The sequence below is a fragment of the Apteryx mantelli genome, chromosome 15 (assembly GCF_036417845.1).
Source record: "Apteryx mantelli isolate bAptMan1 chromosome 15, bAptMan1.hap1, whole genome shotgun sequence".
Classification (NCBI taxonomy): Eukaryota; Metazoa; Chordata; class Aves; order Apterygiformes; family Apterygidae; genus Apteryx; species Apteryx mantelli.
This window is the reverse complement of record NC_089992.1, coordinates 3,242,116-3,267,495: the sequence shown is the minus strand read 5'-3', so window position 1 is coordinate 3,267,495 and position 25,380 is coordinate 3,242,116. Positions and strand designations below refer to the sequence as shown.

Sequence of the window (25,380 nt, the reverse complement as noted above, 5' to 3'; positions counted from 1 at the left end):
AAGTAGCTGGCCAAAATGTTTTAATTATCTATGAAATAAAACAGCTTGGCATACCAGATAGATACTAAGAATATGAATTTCATGGGGATTTATTAGGGAGATGACATAAAAATGAGGATTAAAGTACATCTGAACACTTATGCAAGAGAAGGAAAAAAACGATAGGGATAGGATTACAAAGAGATGGGGTTTGCACTGTGTCTCATTTACAATGCCTGATACAACCGCGGCAGTCGCTGGACTCCTTTTTACATTCCTACAACCGCGAGCAGGTTTTGACCATCGTTCTCTACATGGTTCTGAACCTAAGCTGTGATATGAGTGTATAAGCTAATGTCTTGTCTCTCTAGTGGTGGGATCATATACACCTATTGATGAGTTGGTCTCTGGTAGATTTAAGCCTTTATCTCAGACAGCAAAGATTTTCTGCTTTTAGTCATCAGTTCGAGTCACAACGGGCAGAGACATCACGTCCAGCATCAATTCACCCACTGCTGATTAACTGCAGTGGGGTATGAGTGAAACTTGGTGGCACTGTGCTAGTGTGAAATTTGTGATACTGGAATATCATCCTCACCTGATTTAATGTTGCAGTAATCTAACATGGAAATACGATCTTTGTTGCTCAAAGTTTATCAATTCCTGTTTTTTTTTCTCTTCCTTCATGTCCCACAGCTCAGTGACAGACTGTGGAGTTGCAAATAAATTCTTTACCTATGTAATTTCACTGGGATATTATGTGATATTTATAATGTGATAACTCATAAATTGGCATTGTGGTAACCTCTGTACCTTTACAGAGATTGAGAAATACGGAGTTCATTAGCTAAATCCAAGTACTTATTCACACGAGTAGTTCCACTGAGCTCAACAGGACCACTCCTGTGCGTGAGACTGCTCAAGTGCATAACTAGCTGCGGGATTGGGGTCTAGTACTTCCAGCTGGAGAATAAAAAAACAGAAGTAACCAAAGACTTCAGCAACCTCCACACATTTCTCTATATACATCAGTGTGGCAAATCCTAGCTGGTGTGTGACAGTTCCTGAGAGACTGGGGAAAGTAGCCTCAGAGCCGTGGAAGCCAGCTGGAGTTCAGGACCGCCAGCACCACTTCTCCTGTGGGCACGGAGCGGCCGTTTGTAACTACAGTCCAAGCCTAGCCCAGCCTAATTCTGCTCCTGGTGATATAGCCTCTATGCGCTACCACAACAGAGATAAATAATAACAGCAACAACATGTGAACAGAAAGCTGATTAAAGCTTACACAGGAGCTACACTGTAAATGCATATGCCATTAAAGATGTCAAAATGATACAGAGACTTTAACGATACCATCAATAAGAAAGGCAACCTGAGAGAGGTGCTGTCAGGGAGGTACAAATGCTCCCTTTAGACGGCATGTGTGTTTGTCAATACCGCGAGAGATGAGTCTGGAATAGCTCGCGCTCCCTGGGGAGATGCTGCATTAATGGGAGCTGCCATATTTCAGGTCACATGCTAACATTCCCTGGCAAACGTGCTAACTTACTCACTTTCTCTCCTTCAAAAATATGACTAGAGATTAATTGCCACCAATAAAAACGAATATAACTCTGTAAAGGACGATGCCGGTTGCCTAAGCATAATTACAGTTGTCTGCATATGATAGTATGACAGGTGAAAGATTCATCCCTCGGTGGAAACATCACTCAACACAGCACAAACTGTTTTCTCCCTTTCTGCAGCCCTACCCCTCTCCAAAACCTCGGCGTCTTGCTGAGGGGAGGGCTGACTGCAGGCAGCTCCGCATATCCAGAGCCACAGCAGCACGTGACATCGCATCCCCAATCCTGTTCCGGCGTGGCCAGGTAGGTCCACATCAAACATGCAACGAGGCCACGTCGGACGTGTTGCTTCGCTCCCAAATGGCTGTATTTCCTCTAGGAATGATCAGGGAGTTGCTGTGCTCTGGGTCAACAGAGCTACCCAAAATTTAGTGCAGCAGCCCAAGCTGGACAAAGATGAAGCAAACACCCAAGTTTGAAAATTTAGCAGATAAATAAAATGACTACTAAGGAAGGTATGCCATTTATCAAATGACTTATCCCAATGAGAGAGAGCCAGCACCGCTCTCAGAGCACTTTTCCATCACAGCGCAGGTACACTATTAATATGAAAACAGCATCTTCTATCACAGCAGCACCAGAGTCCGTGGTCTTAAGGTCTCTGCATATTTTGTTCTCATTAGCATAGGCCTGCGTGTGTCTATTTTTAAAGCTAGTGACCAGTCCCATATTCCAGGTGTGCAAAGGCAGTGGGACATTCGTAAATACTCTGCAGAAGACACAGCTGAAAAAAGCAAGTGGATGCAAAAAGGCAAGTGGATGCTTTTCGTAGTCTGAGAACCCGGGACCAAATCTGGCTGACGGCACTCTGCAGTTAGGCCATGCTTTCAAGGAACTTCCTGCAAATTTGCAACAGAATAAAGTGCAGAATGTAGCTCATAATCAATAATGAATATTCCAGAACATTTCTAAACTCAATTTGGAATGTTTAAATGAAATACTAGCCTTTATAACAGGCAAGCAGGAAATCAAATGAACTTACTAAATCTAGGAGGGCAAAGTTTATCATGGATTATTTTAGAATTTATTTTGAAATTAAGGTTAAGTTCTCCCCTAAATATAATTGTACTACTGTAGAATGATTACATGAGTACAAATGAAGATGGAATACAGACTAAACTCTGTATTTTTTCTCTAATTCAGTTTTGAAATCTGACTAGGTTCAGAAAGCTTGGCCTGGCCACTATAAAGCAGGAAGAGAAACAGCAAAAGCTAAAAAATATGTCTGGATGTGGCGAATAAGAGATTAAAATAATCAATTACCTTTTTATTCCCTGTACTTAGCCCAACAGCAGAACTGCAGTCCCTGTATTGAGCTGACATCTACCCACAGCACAAACATGATTCATTCTGGCACACTTCAACACCTTTGGAGACAGAAGCCAAGAGTGCAACAGGTTCGAAACAAGGTCCATGAAGAGGGAATCCTCTCGCCGTGACAGCTCACGCTACTTTAGGTTTGGCTCTGAGCAGTACTATTAATCTCACATGCTGGCATTACGAGCAATACCAATACGTTTCTAACGGAATGAGCCAGTATGTTGTAAAATCACTTCCTGATCTGCTTGATTCCAACCCAAAAGACTGTTTACGTTGTAAGACTGTTTATCCCCAGAGTTTCCAACACATGTTTATGGACCATGGCTGTTCTCAAAATAACCCAGATTTTCAAAAATTCACAAATTTTCTCACAAATGCTGAGAGACCAACATTCAAATTCTGTGATTTCAGAACGAGAGAACTTTGTCTACACGACCGCCATGCTAGTGGCTGCAGATGGGTTAGGCCACACCGTTCACACTGCAGCTAATTTTCTTCTTCCTAACTGTATCAAGATGATGACAATAAACCATGAGACAAGATGTATTGCCCAGGTCATACAAATGAGGGAGATCCTATAACTGTCAAAGCAATAAATAGGTTGGATTTCTGTAATTAAACACTTTTTTGGGTGACAAAGAGGTTGAAAATAGACTTTAATAAATGATCCTGCTGAAATATCATTTCGATTATGTGAACTGTGTCACAGGCAGGTAGTCGGCAGCATTGTTCAAATTGCACATTAGTATTTTGCACTATAAGATGCTATTTTCAGTTCCTGACAACTTTTCTGTTATGCAAAATTTACCATGTCCAGTTTCAGCTTCAGGCTCACTCACTGCTGGGGTGCAGGGGGGAGGGAATTTTCTCTTAAATCAGTAAGCTAAGGCAGCAGGTTTTGCCTGTTAAAGTACCTTTTTATATTCTTTTCGCTGACAAGCTGGGACACCTTTTACATATAGAGCAATAGCTTAAAATTTGGCAGAGTGCTGTCCCACACTCAGGGGGACATTTATGTGCCCCCGTGAAAATCCACCTATATCTGGCCAAGTTATAAAAATTGCAATTTACAAACAATATAATACGGATAATTCATCGGCTACATTCCTCACAGATTTCATCTGCATTAAGCAGTCCGCATTAAAGGCTTCCGGCGCTTAGCAGGATTTCTCTTACAATTGTTCCTAGCAGCAGCCACGGGCCGTCGGGTGTTTAATCTCCATGTGCTAAGTGGTCTGCAGAGAGGAGGAGAGCCTTCTCCTCTTAGTCCATTACCCACACGCCAGAGGTTTGTTCTGGTCCATGCTGATGAACCCTGTGCAGATCAGCTTGATGACACTCTTGATAGAATTTTCCTACTATCCATTTGCTTTTCAGGGAAAAACAAACAAACTAGGGAACATCGCACATAAATAAAGCATTTAACTTATGAAGCGGGTGTCTCAAAAGTCAGAAAATGTCAGGCTGAAGGTTGGAAGTGCTGCGGTAATTCAGTACTTGTGCCTATAAATTATGATGTTGTCTTTAATTATGGGAGTAGAGGCTACTGTTTACATGCCCTGGCATTTTCTGACTTCTGAGCTCTGAGCCTTGCAGCCTTAAGGTTCCTAAACTTGATTTTCTGTGTAACAGTGTGTGCTCTAAACTCACTGCATTTTTATCTCTGATACCAGACTTTCAGTCACAGCATCCACAACTATAATGAAGAAAATGCGAGTCACAGTGTTTACTTCTCTCAAACTGCCCAGAAAATATATTTTGCATATGTAAATATGCATTTGTAAAACTATCTGCCCAAGTGGCAAGAACCTGTAGTTAATTTGAGACTGACAGACCTTGTGCCCAATCTCATTTTCCAGGTTTATAGATCAGTCTTCATCAGACAGAAAGGAAAAGATGGGAAGGGAACATCAACAGATTTTCCCCAAAATGGATAGATTATTACTCATAGGAGGAAATTAATCTACTCTTTTTTTTTTTTGGTTGGTTTGTTTGGGAGTTTTTTGTTTTTAATAGGGACAGGAAGACAGCTTTCATCCTTCAAGAAAGATTGTACTGATTCTCTGAAGTTCCTTGTCTGTATCAGATATGAAGCATGTGGCTGATTTAGGTCATGATTTAATCTCAGATGATGATCTCATTAGTCATCGACTCCCCAACATGTGGTACCTAATTCAATCACAGCACTTCTGAGACCCTGCAGTTTACTTAGCATCCTCTGAGGAACATTTTCTATTGAAAGTAATCCTTGTTTAAAGAACATTCCTATAGTATTCTGTAAAATGGTTAGAACACTTACCTAGTTGTTCATCTTATTTTTGGACAAATGAAAACAAAATAATTCTAAGTCTTCTTTCAACTGGAAAAGAAAAGTTGAGTGTTTGGATGTCTGCCTGGTCAAATCCCACAAAGAACTCAATATATTTTGGAAGCAGCAAAATGGAAGAAACGTCTACTCCTGACAGATATCAAAGTGTTGTGTTTTCAGAATTGCCATCATGAGCTATTTTGACAGAGGCTTCAAAAGGAGCGAAAATTAGAACACAAAAAAATTCAGAGAAGACTTCCTATTTCTTTTCATAGAAATTACTGCTCAGTTAAATGAGCCTTTAAGTCTACTGACACTCTAGACGTTACAGGGAATTTAAAACCATGAAACGCTGCATAAGGGAGCGACAACGTTCTACCCGGCACTGGCTGCTTCGCTTCTCATTAGAATTTTTTAGAGAAGATGCTGCATTCTTCAAAATGTTTTTTTAGTGTCATATTAATGGGAGACAAAGTCTGTTCTTTAATTAGAATTTTACTGTGGTGAATTAAATAATACATGGGCAGAGTATCAAGAGTCTAATAAAACTAAATGAAGTTACTATCTTTCTTCTGTATGAAACCTTGCAGTCTTTGCTCTGGCAAAACTTCCATCAACACTTCATTATTATGGTCCAGACCAGGATTGTAATAACAGGATCTGCAGGTAACCTCCTTCCAAATTCTGTCTTCCAACCACCTAAAACTTTCTTTCTCTCTTTCTCTCTCCTTTTCTAACATCTATAATCAACTTGAGATGTTTTCATTGGCTCTATCATGAAATTTGCTGTAATGCCTCTGCAGAGAAGTACTATCAGTTTTGCCTGTATGAATGGGTAGAAACACTGCATATGCCTAAAACAGTGCAGAATGGGTATAGAGAAAAAGATCAAATGTCCTTCAACAACTAAGTGTCGCCAAGACTGTGGCTGTAAGTGTATTGGTCCAAGGTGACTGAAAGAAAACTGTGCAGGAACAGAGGTAGGACTTTGTCCTTGGAGAGCAGGATCTCCTGGCACAACATCTATGCCTGGCATGCTGCAGTACTGAGGATGCTGAAGCAGTGTATGGTGCAGATGGCATGACACAAAAAGCTTGGTCTTTAGCTGAGTGCCTAGCAAGGTAGCGTTGTGGGAGCAGAAACAAGCCCTCTTCCCTTTCTCAGTATGTAAATGCCAGTTGGACTCTAACACAGTTTGGAGCCAGGCCTTTCCAGCACCTGTAGTAGGCTAATCGTGTTGGATGTCCTTCAGTCACATCCTCATCAAGCTTTCTGCAACTGGGCAGGAGGACAGTGTCCATCACCTGAGGAACTGACCTTGATAAAAGAAATTGGATGCAGCCAGTGAAGCCAGCTTTGCACCTTCTTTGACGGTGGAGTGGTATGAACCACACATAAACTGAGCCTCAGAAGGCTGCACTGCTGATGTTCTGCCAGATATGTAATATACCTTTATTTGCAGTTAAAGTATCGCTTAAAGAAGAAAAGCTGCTTGTGACTAAGACAGCAAGTGATACAGAGCATGTTCCTTCTCATTCCCACTGCTACATGAGGACGTGTGTATCCCTTCACCTTCGACTGCACAGGACATGCGCAGAAAAGCTTGGCTGAGCAGTGCATAAAATGCTACTACCACAAGTATATGGAAGAACTGCTACAGCTAGCTAGCCAGCTTCAAATTATACCATAAAGATTCACCTTCATGGGAACAAAGAAACACAACCCTCAGGCATAACATAACGCACAATACTGACTCATCAGTCATTTTTAAGGTGGTCAATAAGCAATTTATTTTATTGCATTGATATTGAAACCCAAAGTAAACACTGTGGGTTGTGGTACTTGCTTTTATTTCCAGCGGTGGAGCTGTAAAATAAAAAGAACTGCTTCTTCCTCTTTGCCCCAGTCCCATCTGACTGGCTACTACCCATGCACTGCTTCTCAGCAAAATAATTTCAGCTCAAAGGATGCTCTGCCCCAGTAACTGAATCTGGGAAAGTCTTAGATTCTCCAATGTGAATTCAGTTACCTAAGGATTTCAGGAGAAAATCAGAGCAGCAGAAGGCCTGGTGGCCTTTGAAATATGGGTGTCTTACATCTAAAACAGTTCAAAAGCTTACAGAAAGCTATATGCAGGTATCTACACAAGGCTACTGGCTGTTCTCTTTTTTTCTAGGTATACTTAAAGCTTCACATGGCTCTTTAATGTTACCTAATGTCTTCAAGATATCTTAAATACACTGCTGTCTTTCTCTTAGAATAAACCATTAATACTAATGTCCCTTTCAGGCATATAAAAAGAAGCACTTTTTAAAAAAGGTCTTGCCCTAAGTAACCCAGTAAGAACTCGAATGTTCACTCAACAAAACCATATTTTGAGATTCAGCAGTCGCTGTGCATTTTTTTATATATTATCAACAAAAAATAGCAAGTCTGAAAGAGGTTTTCTAGCTATTAGAAAAAAAATGTAAAAGGGACGGAGACTGAAATAGTAGAAGAATATGCCCTCTTTGTGCTCAGGCACTGAGATGTGAGATGTGCTGATAACAGAGAGATACGCAGAGAGGCAGACAAATATTGCATAGCTTAACTACCAGGAAACAAAAGTCTGGATGTGCGGTAGAGAATGGCAGAGGACACACACCCCAGCACCCATACAGGTTTATGCAGGAAAATCCCAGCGTCCCTAAAGCAGCTCTGCAGACTGCAGCTCTTCTGCACCCCTTGCTCAGGACGGTAATGTTGAGGGAGCAAACCAGGCACAGGCTTCGTGACCGAGTCCAGCAGCGTGTGCTCCCACCACAGCCAGCGGCAAGCGCACGGCCCAGCGTGCTGCGCACCCAGCACGGGGGAGCCGCTGCCGAAAGACCCCCGCCGCTTCCCCCACCTAGGGCCCGCGGCAGGGCCTCGACTTCCTCACGGAGACCTAGGCAGGGAGATATATTTGTCTTGCAAGTTTTTGAGAGTAGGTGTTCAAACCTTGATATTTTGACTTTTGAACTTTTTCAAGTGCTGCTTGCAATAGCATAAATTAGTGACAATTTCTAAACCAGAAGTTGCTCTAAACTGGGAAATGAAACTTTTTGTTATGATGTTGTTTAAAACTCTTAAACTACTTTACATCTCGAGCCACAGGATCATCGAAACTGTCCATTCGCACAATCAGTTCTCGGTTGGCTGCGCTAAAATGTTTTAACAAAATCACAACCATAGGGAACCCTGCACTTTAGGAGCAGTTTCACCCATTTCAGATTACTGTGTTAAGCCTTCAAATGCCAGGGAGTGGAGGTGGAAAACAGCAAATCCTCCCTCCACATGTTTTCCTTCGTGGTTTACAAACAGTGAGTTACTGCCTCGGCCGTAACCAAGGGTCAGCTGCATCGACGGCGAAGGAGCCCGGACCCCTTCCCCAGCAGCTCAGGTTCATGTCTGCTGTGGCAGTTCTTGGAGGTTCAGCCTCACTTTTAGTAGTCCTAGAAACCAACTACGTGAAGCAGCTTTCTTTTCTGGGCCAATCTAATTTCTCTCCTTTTCAGTGACAACTGTCCCTGAAAAGTAAAAAGCAAAACAGACATACGTGACTTCCTGGCTGGGTGGCAGCAGGGAAGCAAATGGGATTTTGCTGGAAGAGAACACAGCATCTGTGCATTAAGGTTTTTAATTGCCAGATTCCCTGTAAGGTTCATATCTTTTCATTTTCCCGGTGGCAGAAGAGCTATATTTTAAAAAGCCACAGGGAAAAAGAGAGGTTTTCAGATGAATTTCCAGATGAGACCGTTATCAAAATTGTCTGCTGACCATGTGGTACAGTGTCCATCACGAGCATCTTGCCCCCAGCCCGACGCCGTTACAGGCACTGAGGGTCTCTCTGTCGACTGCAGGGGTCTTCGGAAGGGGCTGGCTGCACCGGGCTGAGCTGGTGCCAGCTGCGAAACGACACCGGTGCCATAACAACGCTGCTGTTCCCTTCGCCAACCGAGGTTCTCTGCTCGCTGCTGAACACCTGAAGCGAGCAAATACTGCGCACGCACACCAAATATTCAGTAATCGGTGAGAAGCCCCAACTAGACCGTTTTCCTTGCTGATAAACAGGAAAGGTCCAGGGAAATGTTGCACACTGGCGCTTGTGTCAGCTGGAGGGTGATTTAGGAAGGCTGCTGAGACGCACCCACAAATCTGATGACACAGGAAATTAGCAGCCGTTCTTCTCCCTCTCCCCCTTTTGGGAGAATTTACTAAATATAACTCACCCTTTTAATATTTAACGGTGTCTGTTGAATGTTGTTGTTTTTGAAAGGGTTCTTTCCTGACTGGATTTTCATCATCAGACTTAGTAATCAAGAATTTTTACTCTGAATGGATAATTAATTGAATTATTATTCAGAGTACATTACTAAGTGAAATTCAGAGTGTGCTGGTATAATAATACGAATGAAAATACGCAACAGTTTGGGATCCAAACTGTATGATGAAATCAAAATTTGTAGATTTTTGTGCACATTTAAAACAAGTGTCTCCATCTTCAAAGTCCTGTACAAACACTGACTAATCCTCATGGTGCATTTATGAACTAGAAAATATACGTTACCACCATTTTGCAGAATGGAAACTGAGTCAGTTGAATGACATTAAATGACACAGCTGCCCTAAAAGTAAGTGCTAGCACTAAGACAGAATAACTTCAATTTCTGAAATCTAAATGTATGTTATAAATACTGTAGAGTATATTTCTTCACTACTTTTACAATGCTATGATGAATTAAACATATGAAGAATTATTCTTTTGCATATATGAAGGTTAATTTGTAATTTCTTTTTCTGTTTCTCATCAATATTAGTGTTTTAGAAAGTGAAATAAAAGATGTCATAAACATAATTCCTTATTTTAACTATACTGATTTCATTAGATATTTTGACCTCAGCAGTCACTTCCAATTTAGTGAAGATACTTAATTGTCAAATAATTGACGTGTTAATTCTTTTTCAAACAGTACTAAAGCAGATGTATTTGTCGGGGAGGAAAGTACAGTTCCTAGAGATGCACCACTTATAAAAATTAAAAAAAGAAATACAAAATTAATACACAATATATTAAAAAGTCTGTAAAATGCCACTGAGCTACGCAGAAATGACCAGTCAGATGCATCGAACGCAGGAATGCCGGCTAGGCGGCGTCGCGGCAGCCCGCAGGCCGGTCCGGCGGGCTGCGCTGCGGTTGCATCGGGGAGGGGAAGGAGCGAAGCTTCAGCCACGGGGTCTTCAGCGCGGGCTGCCGAAGTGACATCCCGCCAGCCTCGCCTGGGCTGCTCTCGGCAATTAAAAAAGCCGGGTAGGAACAAACTCAGGCCTGTCTGCTTCAATCCCCCCTCTGACTGCAGAGTGGATATAACCTTAATAAGTGCTTATTCAGCACAAGGAGATTCTAATTAAAGATGGCTGAAACAGTAATCGCGTCTTCATTTTCTTAACTGTTTTCCCCCAGCATCCCAAATCACAACGAGATGGAAGCTGAAGGTACCAAGAAACGGGGTGCTTTTGATCTAGGATGTTCCTACATGTGTGAAGCTATTGGCTAAAGGCTTCACCAGCAAAACACAGAATAGAAACGGAAGAAAATCTCAAAGTCCGGTTTTTCTTTTACACAAATGATATACAGCAATTCAGTAAAAAGGTTTCAGATTATACGATTCTCACTTCTAGTTTTACAGTTCCCAGTTCTACCATTCCCTTTAAGGCAATGCAGGATTCTCAGTCCACATTTTGTTTTTCTGTATTTGCTTCCATCACCATTATCACTTACATCATTGTTTTTTTCAGACCTCTGTTGATTTTGTCTTTCCCCTCACTGACTTGGGCTCTAACAAACCCAAACCCGAGAAAAGTGACGCAGTATTTGCTGCAAGATTTTCAACAGATTGCACTGGGACCTCACATCTTTTATTTCCCTATTTATTGCCAAGGTGGCGGAATTGGAATTTTTGCAAGGCGAGGGATTCAAAAGACAGTAAAACTACACATGCAGATACTGTTGGAGCTTCTACAAACACTCTTTAATTAAAATTGGAAAATGTAAAAAGAATTAAGTTCATATTGTACCAGAAGGACTTGTCCTTATAGAGACCTTGTAGCTAGCAAATTTTAAATCTCTTATTGTTCTGTAGCTCACATATATGCAGATCCTGTACTTGGCACAGCCTTAATTTCTGTCAAACTAAAAGAATTCTAACATTTTCTGTCAGGAAGCTGGTGCAAGTCCTGAAGAAAGCTTAAAAAACCCCAACTGTTGACTCATTTCTCTTGTTCCTAGCAGATCTGAAATAAGGAAGACTTGAAAGCAGCATTATGAATCCAAGAATTATCCTCGCCTCTTGAAAAGCATGCGGAAAATTAATTTGGGGATCAATATTAAGACAGTGGAAATTACCGGGTCCATGCATTTAAAAGATAAAGAGGGTGACTTTGCTCTGAGGCTTGAGGACACAGACGCATATAATTTTAAAAATATGCATTTTTAACCTTTTAAATTTGCTATCAAAGCAGGGAAGTTCTTGAGGAACTGCTGTAAACACGGCAATTCAGTCAGCTTGCTTCAGACTATATCGCACAAAACATTTCAGTTCTTTAGCCCAGAAGGTCAGCCAATGGTGGGAAGACTCTTTGGCAGCTAGCGATACAGTAGCCAAATGGAGTTGAAAGCAACACAGAGACACTGTCTTAGTAACTGCATACCAAAATTTCTTAAATTCACTGCAAAGGTGGTTCTGTTACACATTTCATACCTAATGATGTGGAAAAGCTTCCAAAAGCTAATGAGCCCATAGCTCTTACTGTCTAAACCTGGAAAGTCTGACAGACTTCAGGAAGCCTTAGTGCAAAGCTAAGTTCTGACTGGATACCTGCTGACGGTCACGATCCTTGCTGGAAAAAGCAGTGGCCTGTCCTCTGCTCTTCCTTCCAGGAATTTCCAGAGGAATTCCTTCTAGGAATTTAAAATGGCTTGTACCAGTTTCTATACATTTTTTAAATGCAGGGCTCTACAACCAACACAATGAATGGGTGAAAACACAATTTTTTAGAAGTTTCTAAAACCCATCAAAGGTGAACACAGATTGCAAGGTGTTGTTTTTCCCTGCTGCAGTCAAGTGACTTCAGCCTAGGTCTTGGACCTGCAGACTTAAAACAACTACACTCGTAATGCGAATACTCTGAATTTCACTGAAAACCCAAACACCACTTGACTGCCAAGCAACAGCAAGCACCTTTTACGCACAGGCTAACTAGTTCTGTTTCCTAAGCCTCTGAAAAAACAGTAACTGTAGCTCATCATAGCTCTACCTGGCAAGACAACCTGCCTGCCCCCCAGGCACAGGCAGACCGCTGTGATGACTGTTTACATCTCGCTCACGGCAGCAGGCCCCGCTTGCGGAGCGCGGCTTGCGTGCCGGCAGCCGTTCTAGACGCACAGCAAAAATCGCAACACAGACTTATAAGGCAGATGCACTAACCAAGATCCTGATCCACAGCCTGCTGAAATCAAAGCAGCAGCACCACTGGTCTTCCACGTGTAGCCTTCTAACCCGATTTACCTTCAGATTTGTTCTGGTAACAGCAAGTCTAGCTGCCACCCACAAAATATTGCTAGGTTGAATCTTAGTAAAAAAGATTTGAAACTGCCGATCCAAGTCCTGGTTTTCTCAAGTCCCAACACTGTAATATTTTCCTTGCGGGAGATCTTTATTACGTCCCCTTCAGGGCCCAGCGCCCCCGAGCACAGCCGCAGCATTCCTCCTCGTAGGCTCTGACTGCTCAATGCATCCACCTTATTTTACACTATTTACACTAGCTCTCTCTGAAATTCTTTATCGATACCAAGGTTTTACAGCTTAACTTTAAGGCACTCAACAGTTGTGCTCAAATATATTTGAAAGATCCTCCATGGTATCCATATGTTCTCAATTGTCAGCGAGGTCAAAGCTGGCAGCTTGCTCAGCCCGCCCAAGATGTAACCGTAAGTCTTTGGAATTAGGGTTTTAACAACTCTGCTTTTCCTGATTCTTGTGCAAACCACTCAATCTGTCTTGGCATTTAAACTAAAGACATTTTTATTTGCTGTTGCTTTTGACTGTTCCTGGAAATATACTTCAATGAAATACTGTTGTTGTAAAACACCTTAAAACCCAGCTCTAGGTCTAGAAAACTATAAAAATGCTATCATCATATCCATCTTTTTCCCTGGCACATTAGGCAATGAGACTTTAATAATTATCAATGATCTAAATATTATTGCTATTAAAAACCCAGGAATATTCAGTACTGTTTTTCTATCAGCATTTCACCACCACATTAAAAAAAAGAAAATATCTCCTTGCTCTGTTTTACTAAAGATCTTAGCCAAATTTAATTTATAGCAATTATAATCAAATAGTTGAGGGCTTTTTTTTCCTAAATATTTTAAGTTAGACATAATGGAGCAGTTAAAATTTTTGCTGGGTTTTGATCTTTGTATGAAGATTGGAGGAATTACTTTTTACTCAGATAAATTTCCCAGGCCATCAGCTATTTACTGCTCTTTAAAATGGGGAGAGGCATTCCTGAGAAAAAAAATAAGGAGATGAAAAACATAAAAATAAAGGTGCTAGGGCTTATATGAATAAAGACCATTACAATTCACAATGGACTAATAAAAAGCCATTGTGCAACACTTGAAAAGTAAGTTGTGACATTGGGAACTACCTGAGAACCTGATGATGGAAACCAAGAGCAAAGCTTTTCTCGGGGGAACACCTGCACACTCCATTCTTAAATCTTACTGGTGTACACGAGTTTTTGAGAAAAGCCCAAAGCCATTCATCTTTTATAACTGGTCCTAAAACTTTGTCATTCATAATTCAGCATCTATAAAAACCAAAAAGAAATGCCAAAAATAAGCAGAGGCAAGGTTTACTTCTATACGCGCAGACTGGCTAAGGACTATTTACAGGGTAATTGCCTCGCATTACTTTATTACGTATTATCTGTTTCTCTACATGTAAGATTTTCTACATGCAAGATTTTATCTTGTGAGTAACCAACTTGTATAGCAATTAAGTCTTCATATGAGTTTGATATAATTAGGAAATTAATAAACCACCAGTGATCAGTAAGCATACGTTGTATTATACAGTAGCACCCATGTATCAGCCACGCACTTGCCCTAACCTGCTCTGAGATCTTCCACAGGCAGGAAAGCTCAGAGAGAATATTTGGCCGTAGGTTGAGCAAACGACAACAGCTTATGGATCCAAAGTATTGCTGCACTTTGATGCTACCCTTCTTTATCGAATCTGTTGCAAGCAGAACAGGAGGAAGAAAACATGGGATGGATAATATTAAATTGAGAAAAGAAAAACAGCAGGACTGTGAGGAAAGAAGGAGAAAATGTGTGTCAGGAAAAAACAGAGAGGGAAATAGGCTAAAAGAAAGAAAAGAAAAAACATATAAACCCCAGTAACAGCAGAGAGAAAAAGCAGCAGCTGAAAGGGAGGAAGGCTTACATTCACGCTGACCTGGCAAAGAGCATTACCAAGGACTCCCTGCATTAGTGTCCCACGTAACGCGCCCATGAAAAAAATGCAGGTCACCAGCGTATTACAGGAAGTAGCCAGCAGTGAGCAGCCCACTACAACCACCACAGAAATGATCGAATTGTTTATCCTTGTTAACTGAAAACAGAAAACAATGCGATAAGGGGACGGGCCACGTCTTGCTCCCCAAGGCCTTCATCCTCCAGCCCCTTCCTCTCCCCCGCGATGCCCACACTGTTCTGCCTTTTGCTCTCTGATAGGCAGGGAATAATAATGACCAACTGTAATAAAACAAATAACTGCTTCTCGCACACACACCATCGAATGTCTGATTTCCTGGGAGCTGCATTAGCAGCGCTTTATCAGCCAGTTTTTAAAACTCGGAGCAGCATTTAAAAACTGACAAATGCCACTCACTCACGTCCATGTTGTCACAGACATTGGGGCCTGCAGAGGGAGTGTCAAAGAAATAAAACAAATTTCTTTTTTGCTTAATTTGTGTCAATTGATTTCCTATTTTTAATTAATAATTCTAATTATGATGCAGCAAATTTACCCAGCAGACACAACTGGTTTAATCAGCATCTATTGATTGTAACAGTAGAATTATCCCAATGTTCCTGACACCATTGATTTTCTGTTGAGCGAGTATAAGAAAACCGAAGCTGGACTGCCTCTGCTGTCAGCTAACCGTGCTGATGATCCTTGAGCTATGAATTGGCGCTCCTGACCTTACAAATAAAAACACAGACATTATCTACTGCTTCAGCACTTCAGAGACTGAATCTGGTGATTAAGTTATGATACAAATAAGGGGGGTTTAGTCATAATAATAGCGGCAGGAAAATAAAGCTCATAGACACTCATCTGAAGAAAAAGGCAAGTGATAAGACAGCTATTAGATAAGCCGTTGTAAAACTGAGGTGTCCAGCTCATCTGCTGCACGTTCTTATTTAGTCCCCGTGGAAACGGGGGGCCCTGGTTTGCGGGTGCGGAGCGGCTCGTAGCTTCCCCTCCGATTGCCTCCTTTAGCCATCAGGCCACAGGAGAGACGGGAAGAGCATCGCAATCCCAAGAAAGCAGCAACTTCTCTCCTTCGCAGCACGAATTGCGTCTGTGCAACGACACAGAAGGCAGCGGAGGGGGCTTGAGCCGAGGCCCTGGAGCCGAGCTGTGCCAAGGGCTGCAGCAGGCGCGCGCCGGGACCCCAGCGCTGGCCAAATGTCGTTCCAGAGCGACGGAGGAACCGGCTGGCGAAGCCGCTGCCCGAACGCAAGGAGAAGGCAGAGCCGCGCCGCACCGGGCCCAGCGGGGACGGGACGGGCCAGAGCGTTCCCAGAGCTGGCGCTCAGGGAGCCTCGGGGAAGGTAGTTTACCGGGTTTCCCCGTATTTGGCTTTTCACAGTAGTTCACAACGCAAGCTATTTTAGCAAAGACGCTATGGTAGAGGTGAAATCACTAGTAATAGAGAAAATACAATGATTTCTATGGCTGTTAATTCATATTAGATATTTTCTGTTTCTGCTTACTCAAACTATAATGTGTCAGTAATAAACATGTGATTATATTAGTTGGCTTTTTGGCTAAAAATACTTGGAACAGTAAAACTGATAGATAATTACAGTAACAGTTATTTGTTCCCTGCCAAACCTGTAGTAAGGCATGCCTGCCTGCAGAGTTATGTCCTTTTAAGCACAAAAAGATAAGCAATACACATCATGCATTTTGAATAATGACAAAGATTTCCTATGGCCAGCGTTAGAGAAGGGGAAACAGCCTGTGGTTTGATACAAACCATATCTATTTATGTAGAATGGGATTTTAATTGGAGCTACTTATCCCCGTGATATAAATGAAGCAATGAAAAATGATTGATGAACTCTGGTAATTATTGTTATAGCACCTTGCAAACTACAACAAAAAAATCTTTCATGTTCATAATGGCTGTTTAAATTTTAATAAGATACAAAACTGCACTTTAGTAGGCAAAATATTAATGCTACATTTTGAGCGATATTTATATTTAAATACAAGCAATATTTAACTGAAAACTCAGAATATATGTGGAATGCTGGGTGGATTTATTTAAGTCATAAGTTGATCTGTTTTGGAAATATACAAAAGAAAGTAAAATATGCATTAACTATTTATTATTTGCAGTAGGAAAGTACAGGCATGACACAGCATAAACTCATCGTCTCTCCAAAAAGTGATAATGAGTATGATGGTGCAGATATACACACTCTCATAGCAGTCACTGTTGCTGCTTCTTTATTTCTATCTAACAGCAAAGGTTAAGAGTGCAAAAACAGTTTCTGTTCATTATTATACAAAATGAATAGCAATATAAATTCTTAATAATTGTGATACCTATGGGGGAACTAAAGCAGTTCTGCTCATTTAAATGAAATGAAAGCTGGGAGCTAAAGCCATTCTTCACTTCTTTTCCAGCTCTGCAACAAAGCCTCGCCAGGACGTAGAGACGCGCTTGTTCTCGCCATCACAGCTATATCAGACTTTCCGCAAAACTAAACAGCCAATAAGGCTCAAAGAAACTATTATAGAGTACAAAACTTGAACACTGCAGAGACACCAAATGCAATAGTCCTACTAGAAATAAGTCTTTTAAAGACATAAAAAATTGCAGAAAAGAGTCTGTCTATAGGATCAACTGATGCATCGTTTGTCAGAGAAGTAATGTCTAGGCTATCTTGAAAAAGATGCCTCAGAGTTGCTTGTAACAGAGAAGTGTATTGAATAAAAGACCAAAGCAATCAAGACCTTCTGTGGTTATAATCTCATTTGTGCATTGACAGTATTTTAGTCAATAGACTGTCATACACTAGCTAAGAGTTGTATTGTAAAAATGTTTGGACAGTCGTACCAAATTTCATAGCTGTTGCCCTACAAGGTCAGAGAGTGGAATCGTTATTCTTAATAGTGTGATTGATCAAGCCATAAATCCAGCAAAATCAAATTTTACTTTGGTGTCTCCCATAAAGAAAAAGGAAAAAGGAAAAATAAATTCCATTCATATGTATCATCATTTTTAGCAACCAGATCACACTGCATGAGGAAAATCTGTGGCCCACTCTACATGTAATTATGATCTTGCTTTTATTGAACTCAACTGCAAGTTTTCACTCTCCTTTGGAAAGCAAGGGGGATAGTGAATGGGGACAGTCAGGTTTCGCAGGGGCTAGTTCATGATCTCCCCAGTTGGGGTGGAGATTAGCACATGCTGAATTTTACTCTTGGATCAAGAAAACCCAAAAGCAGGAAAGGAAACCTCGCCTATTCTCCATGATTTACCAGCTTCAGTTCAGTCTTTGCACAGTGAGTTTTTCAACCTCTGTGCTTAATACTATATACTGCTTCTGCCTGGACTCTGCTCAAACGAGAGCAGGCTGTAGCTTCACGGAAGTGGGGTTACACAGGACACACAGGCTCTCTGTGTACCAGGGACGTCAGCCCCAAAGATTTGTGCTGTCTGCTGAGCTTCTCAAAGAACCTGAATCAAGCCTGAGACACCGAACGAAAACCTCAGATCCTGTCATTTGGCTTCGGTTTGTGTTACGAAACAACTGCACCGGGGCACAGAAGGGAGAACAGTGCTGTTGACTGGGGAACTGTGGCATTTGGTTTTAAACCACGACAGGACCTTGGTGCTCTGCGCCCTGTTGTATCGCACCGCAGGCTTCAGAATATAATTGAACTGTTTGGCTTTTGAGTCCTTTTCCACTGTAAATGAAGTATTAATGAACCATATTGAGCTTCCCTAAACAGTAGCAGGGGTAGGAATAAAAAAACCCTAACTGCCCTAAATCTTCAGAGACCTTCCTAACCCTGCTTCATTTAGCCAGCTAAACAGAGGAAAAATACCAAAAGCAGAAGACATCAACAAATTTTGAAATACAGATCAAGGGCATTTTTTATTAAATCCCTGATTTGATCAGTTCAAGATATATCCCTCTTATATTCCAGTAATCACCTGGAAACTGGGTTTAGCAACAAACTAATTATAGGGATGTTGAGCAGCGATTTTTTTAAGTGAGAGTTAAGCTGAGAAGAGCTTCTTGACTAGAAGCCAGTGTGCTCAATCAATTAAATCATCATAGAGAAAAAGAGTCCGACCAAGGGGGAATGCGTATGTGAGGCTGATCATTAGTACAACTGAACTGTCACCTCCATGTAGGCTGGAATACGGCCACAGAGGTAGATTGATGGATGGATTTTGCTCGGCAGAGAGCAGTCCACAGTGAATGGCTGACAAGATCTCAAAATAAATCTTATAACTTTGCAAGCAAAGGTGAGACTACAGCCTCTGCAGCCTTGCTGTAGCCCACAAACTAAGTAGGTTCTCCTGGCTACCTGGCTTCAGGGATGGTTCCTGTTTGAAGGCAGGTTCTTCTCTCCACTTTCCCGGGAGCCATTTGTACAGTGTTATTGAGGTGCAATATAGCAGCTCATGAAAACTGGGAGTGAAGTGAGCTTAATAAGCCTGGAAACATTTGGGATGAGATCGTATGACTCAAAGATGCAAACCTCCCCTGAAACTAGTTACTCTAGATGAGAGCCTCCTGTCTGCCAGTTAGAGGAAGGGAAGACTGGTGGCAACCACTGCAGTCCAATGCAGAACGGCAATGGTAGGATGGACGGGTTGAGCTGTTTGGCTGGCTGGGTTTGGGGTTCATGGCGGCTATGATAACTATTGACCTGCAGGGAACATCTAAAGAGGAGGTGCTGGATGGCAGACAGCTCACCAGTAGATGTTCCTTTACTGAGAATAGCTATCTGTGTCCTCAGTATGTTTTGGTTTAGGCTCCCTCAGCAGGAAAGACTAAGAGACTATTGATCGTCCTGGCACAGAGAGCCAAACCCGAAACAGAGAGTGGAAAATACACAGTGATTTCAACAGATGCCCACAAAGGCCTGAGAAAGAGACCTGGATAGCTGTTGTGATCCTCTGGCTGGCCAGTTATCCTGATGCAATTCTGGAATCAAAAATCAGTGTATAATTCATGAGGAGTTATGTGAACTTCCTTCATTACTCATTTACAAAGGAAGCTTGTGCTGTAAGAGAGCCAAGGTTCATTCCAACTGACTATTCCACAACCAAGGGCACGACCTTACAAATGATTAAAAAAATCATCATGTAACTCCTACGGGAGCTCAGAGATTCACAGGTCTTCTGCACTATTCTGCAGAGGCTTGAGCTGTGAGATTTTAAATGGCACTTTTTGCCACTTTATCACAAACACAGATGTTTTTTGGAACAGAACATTTGAACAGAGCGTTTTTTTCCCAAAACCCTGTCCTAGATAAGATTTACACAGGGGTGACTTCTGTCTGGCAGGGACAAAGCTCCTATGTCCCCCTTGATAGTACAGTGCACTCTAATTAGATTGTGGATAGCAGGATGGCTTTTGATAATGTGTAAAATCCATAAACCAAAGCCATTTATACGGCTGCTCACTAAACCTCCCACTCTTTAAAAGCATGGTGAGACCTTCTTCCCCACACTATTGTAGTAATTTTTTTCCAAGAGCTTTTAGTATCGGTGATAGATGGTCAATCTGAGAGCAGGAGGAAGAGCAGATCTTAACTTATCTATGAAGCTTGTGCTAGTGCAAGGAGTAGAAGCACGAAAGCATCCTCACAGGTACGTGTCCCCCTTAGGGATGACAGTGTCCATTTCTTAATGCCCACAGACTGCCAGGGCTAAGCCCAATGGGCAATTTGGATACAGCTACTCTATTTAAGAGAATGCTAGATTTTAGCTGTATGGACACGATCTAGTCTCAGTTTATCTCAGGGCCAGAAAATCACATCACACCTACTGTTTCCTTCGATCCTTCCATTTGCCAACCCCCCACTGTTGTCTCCTGCACTGCACTCACACCTTCCAGTCCTCAGACCTTGCGTTAGCAAAGTGCCTACGGAAAGAAGCACAGTCCCTTGCAGGTATGATGGTAATAAATTTCATCATCACTCTAGAAATGTTCAGTTAAACTGTAAATGGTTTAGATCACTCTGCATGAACGTTGTGTCCTCATCAATACTTGCCACTCTGCCAATTTTTCTGTCATCCACAAATTTTATCTGCAGTAATTTTATATTTACTTCTAGATCATTACTGTAAATATTGATAGCATTGAGTCTAATACCAGAGGCCCACCAGAAATACATTTGATGATTATTCCCCATTGACAGCTGCTTTTTGAGATCTATATTTACTTGGTACTCAATTTTTTTTTAACACATGCTATTGATATTGTTTAGGGATAACTTTTTAATCAGAATATCCTTCAGAACTGAACCTTACAAAAACTTATTATACCTGCACAGCTACCTTAATTAAACTAGCAACCAACTCTGTAATCTCATCAAAGAATGAAATCGGGTTTGTGCAGAATAACCAACTTCTCATGAAAACCTAGAACTTATAGTTTTTCATTCATTGAATCCATATTAGTACCATAAATTATCATTTTTCCTCCAGGAATTAACAATGAGTTGTCCAAAATCTGCTCAGGATTGTGAAAAAATGCAAGTTTTATTTTATTTTGATTTTTTAATAAGGGCATTTTCTATGATTAAGGGATATGCTGGAAGCAGAAAGACTGAGAACCTGCAACAGAGGCATCCAGGATAGTGACTTAGCTGCTGGGTTGGCATATCAAGAAAACCCAGGAGGAAGAAAGAATATCTGAGTCATCCTCAAAACTCTCACTTTTCTAGGTCTCAAGCACAAATCAAACAGTAATAAGGATTTATTCACATGCTGCCTCAACACAGGCAAAGATTGATTTCAAGCTGCACAGTGTTACCAAGGCCTATTGCTCTGCAGAAAGGCTAGTGGGAGCGACAGGCAGACCTCTCTCCCCCAAGGGCAGGGCAGGGAATTAACAGCTGCGGTTCCTGATGTGTGCCTAAGCAGCAAAACACCTATTGGTTTTTACTCCAGCTCACTTTCATTCTATCCTCATATCCACAAATAAATATGATAAAGATGTAAGTTATTTAGATTCATTTTTAATATTTACTGTTCTAAAATGTGAGCTTAAATGGCGTGTAAGAAACAATTTTGGTGTTAAATAGAGATAAATAAGGACGAACAATTTAATTTGCTTCTTGCCTGCCTTAACTTGGGATTTTGAAGCAGATGTTCACATAAGAACACAAAAAGCCCATCTACAGTCCAAGTCTGAGCATACACCACATGGTTCAGAGGGAAGATGTACAGTGAAGACTACAACAGCATGCTTCCCATTTGTAGTGTCACCGTAATGTCACCGACAACAGCCTATGGAAATTTCTTATACGCAGGGTAAAAAAAAAAAGAAGAAATCTTAAAGGAAGCAAATCCTTAAAGTAACTCATAAAGTATACATAAATATGCTATTGCAAACATATCCATAGATGTAAAAAAGAAGAAAACACAGACTGAATATTATAGTAAGATTCTAATGACCCAGAAACAAGCGAGCGATGTTAAAGAAGAGGCCTGACTTCTAGATCTTCAACTGACCTGACCGTGGAGCATCTCACACAAAGCCTCTGATTACCCATAAACAGGGGAACCGGACTCTTCATCTTGCCCAAATTTTAAAGGGCTGAAAGAGTCCTTTAAAGAAGGGATGTTACACCACTTCCCAGCAGAACCTCCCTATCCTCCCAGACCAAACCGGACAATGAGTTAGGCTGCTTGGATCCAGACCACACAGGCATGAGTTTCGCACGCACATACACACAGATTTCATGGGGGCGATGCCAGACAGTTAGCTCTGGTTATGTTTCTGTGGGTGCCACAATTTGTCACAAGGACTCCTGCATCTCTGAGTGCACCTCAAGCATTGATGTCCTCAGACCTCTATTTACAGCAATCTCATTTACCATCAGTTCGTGTTATAGGGCAAATAGCTCTTCCATGTTTGTTTCTACATATGTTCAGGTTTCATGTGGGAAATGATAACACTTTAAAAAGTCTTTCTGTGCTTAGACCTGTGTCAGTGGGCCACAATTTGCTATGCATTAACTGGCCATAAACTGAGTGCAGAACCTAGTCCTTCATGCGATGGGGTATTTTTGGCATTGGGCCTAGATCAGAATAAAAAAACCAATTGTCTGAATTTAATCAGTTGGTGTTATTTGGCAGTGCAAGAAGTCTTTATGCAGGTATTTATTTGTCCCAGCAATAACAAGGATATTGGAATTTATATCCAGGAGATAAGAGAGCACCTTGTCACTCAAGCACAACTAACAAGGGAATCACTATTTTGTAGAGACATAGTAAATGCCAAATCCTTAGTCTGGTTATTACTGTAAATTCCATTTTTACAACCTCTCATTTTTAAAATGGTCTCTTAATTGATTTTTAATTATATTTTTCGATGACATTTAACTGCATGCGCTTTGTAAATATACCCACACATATGACAAAATGTATTAAAGGAGCAAATACCGATACATTAGAAGTACTATTTTCACAGACTGTAGTGAGAAGAAATGCTAGTGTTCTCATTAGATTGTTTGCATAAGGAAGCAAGATCAAATTCATTACGGGTAAAAGTGGATGCAGTTCTACCACAGTCAGCTTAGGCCTGCTGATTTGGTCCTCAGAGTGCTAATTATACACATCACCAATCCCTCAATGCAGAGCTGCACTGCTCCTTACTGACAGCCATCAAAAAGTAAGGGGAAGATAGGTAAAATAGTCTCACCAGGGCCACCAGTACGCCCAGCCACAGGATGACTCAAAGCAGCTGCTAAGAGAGCTCAGCACAAAGAACTGGCGCTAGCCGGGGAACAGGTGATTCTTGAAAATAATGTAAAATAACATTTTTTGCTTATGCAATGCTTGTTATTTATTATAAGGGGCATAATACAACACTGAAGAATTACTTAACCTAATACATAATCAACACAAAAATTCTTTAACAAATGAGACACAGCTATTTAAGTTGTAGACCAACAGAGCAGCCCAAAACTGAGCAAAATGCAAAAAGTGCATTTTCCACCTGAAGCTGAGAGATGTGCCCAAAGAAATGAAATGATGCTGCTTGTTTTTGCCTAAATAAGGAGTGAGAAAAAACGGAATGATAATCTTCTACTCTGGGTCCCAAGTAACTACCCGGGTTGAAATTTGGCCAGGTCATACTGACCAAGTGCCAGTTTAATTAATGTGAAGTGCCACAAGGCCTTTAAGGATCAGAAGAGGTCAGGACATTTCTTTTACCTCAGCAACACCATATTAGAGCAAAGCAGCAGGCAGCGGGTCTTGTGTCACCAGTGTGGTGTTTTGGAGGTGTCAAATAGCTTAGCTTGAGCATCTGACAGGACTGCGGCACACGGGACGGCATGGAAAGATACAGCACCATAAATTACATCCATCCAGTTGCCTAAACCACAGGCTTGGCATGGGTCTAAAAAGCTAACCTTGCCAAAAACAACAAATGACAAAATCCTGGGGAGTCTGAAGCACGGTCTGAAAGCATCCGATTCCCATGGGCTTCCAGGGGCGGTGCAGGGTCCAGCAGCGCTTGGGTTTGGGGTCCAGCACGTCATTCAAGAGAAAAACCATGCACAGGGAAAGCCTGGAAGCAGCTCGCCCAGCTCCCGCCACCCGAGGCACCCTACAGAATTAGCCGCCAGATAGTTTGAAACCACTCACTGTTGTAGCCGCGGTTGCCACTAGTCTCTGCCGGAGCGGTGCTGTGCTCAGCCGGCCCTTCCGCGGTGGCCCTTCCTGACACGGACGGGAAGAGAGAGGACAAGGCGAGAGACGAGAGGGAAGGGGGGAGAAGAGCGGACAGGGGAGAGCAAAAGACGGTAAAAGAAGGGAAAGGAAGCGTCTGTAACCGAACTCGTCCAGCAGCTTCGTTGCACACAGACACGGAGCACGCGGGGGGCCTGCCACTGAACGCTTTCCAGTGGTTTAAACTGGCTCCAGTTCAGGCCTGGAGAAGTTGTTTCACACAAAAGCAGGTTCAAGTACCGGCTCTAGAGAAGGCTCCAAAGATGGGTTTTGTATTCTGTTTTTACACTGCAGTTAGACAGCTGGAAATTTCAACAAAATTGCACTGCCAAAATAATATTCCTCTTTTTTTTCCATTGAAAATGCCACTTTTCATTGAAAAACATTACAAATTTTGACTCAAAAATTGAATTCAGTTTTTAACAATAAGTCAATAAGTCTTTGCCAAAAGCAATTTTTCCCTGATAATCCAGTCCCCCATGGGAAGAACATTACAACAGAATTTGTAAATGAATGCTACTGATATCTTTTATGGAAAATAAAAATCATAACTTCCTGCGTATTTTTGAAAACACTGTACAACCTCATTGGAGTCAGCAAGATAACGACAGGTGAAGGTCTGCACATTTTCGCTCAGACTTGCATTTGCTTACAATGCGCACGTGCCTTTCCTACGGCCAGGACGTCATATTGTTATTAGCACGACTGCAGTTTCATTAACAGCTACGGAAGTGGGGGAAAACATCAGAAAAGCAGAATCTAGCATTTATCTGATTCCCAGGCTTAACAGTTAGGGCAGAGGCACAGTGCTTTTGTTGTGGAAGGACC

At 41.6% G+C, this 25,380-nt stretch overlaps 1 protein-coding gene across 1 annotated transcript in view; it reads right to left on the bottom strand.

Moving 5' to 3' along the window:
• The window catches only part of MEGF11 (multiple EGF like domains 11), a 207,338-nt gene that overhangs the window by 102,325 nt on the left and 79,633 nt on the right, over window positions 1-25,380 (bottom strand). Inside the window, exon 5 of the mRNA XM_067305228.1 lies at window positions 24,469-24,543. Within this exon, the coding sequence (XP_067161329.1) occupies window positions 24,469-24,543 (75 nt within the window). The remainder of the gene's footprint in view (window positions 1-24,468; window positions 24,544-25,380) is intronic.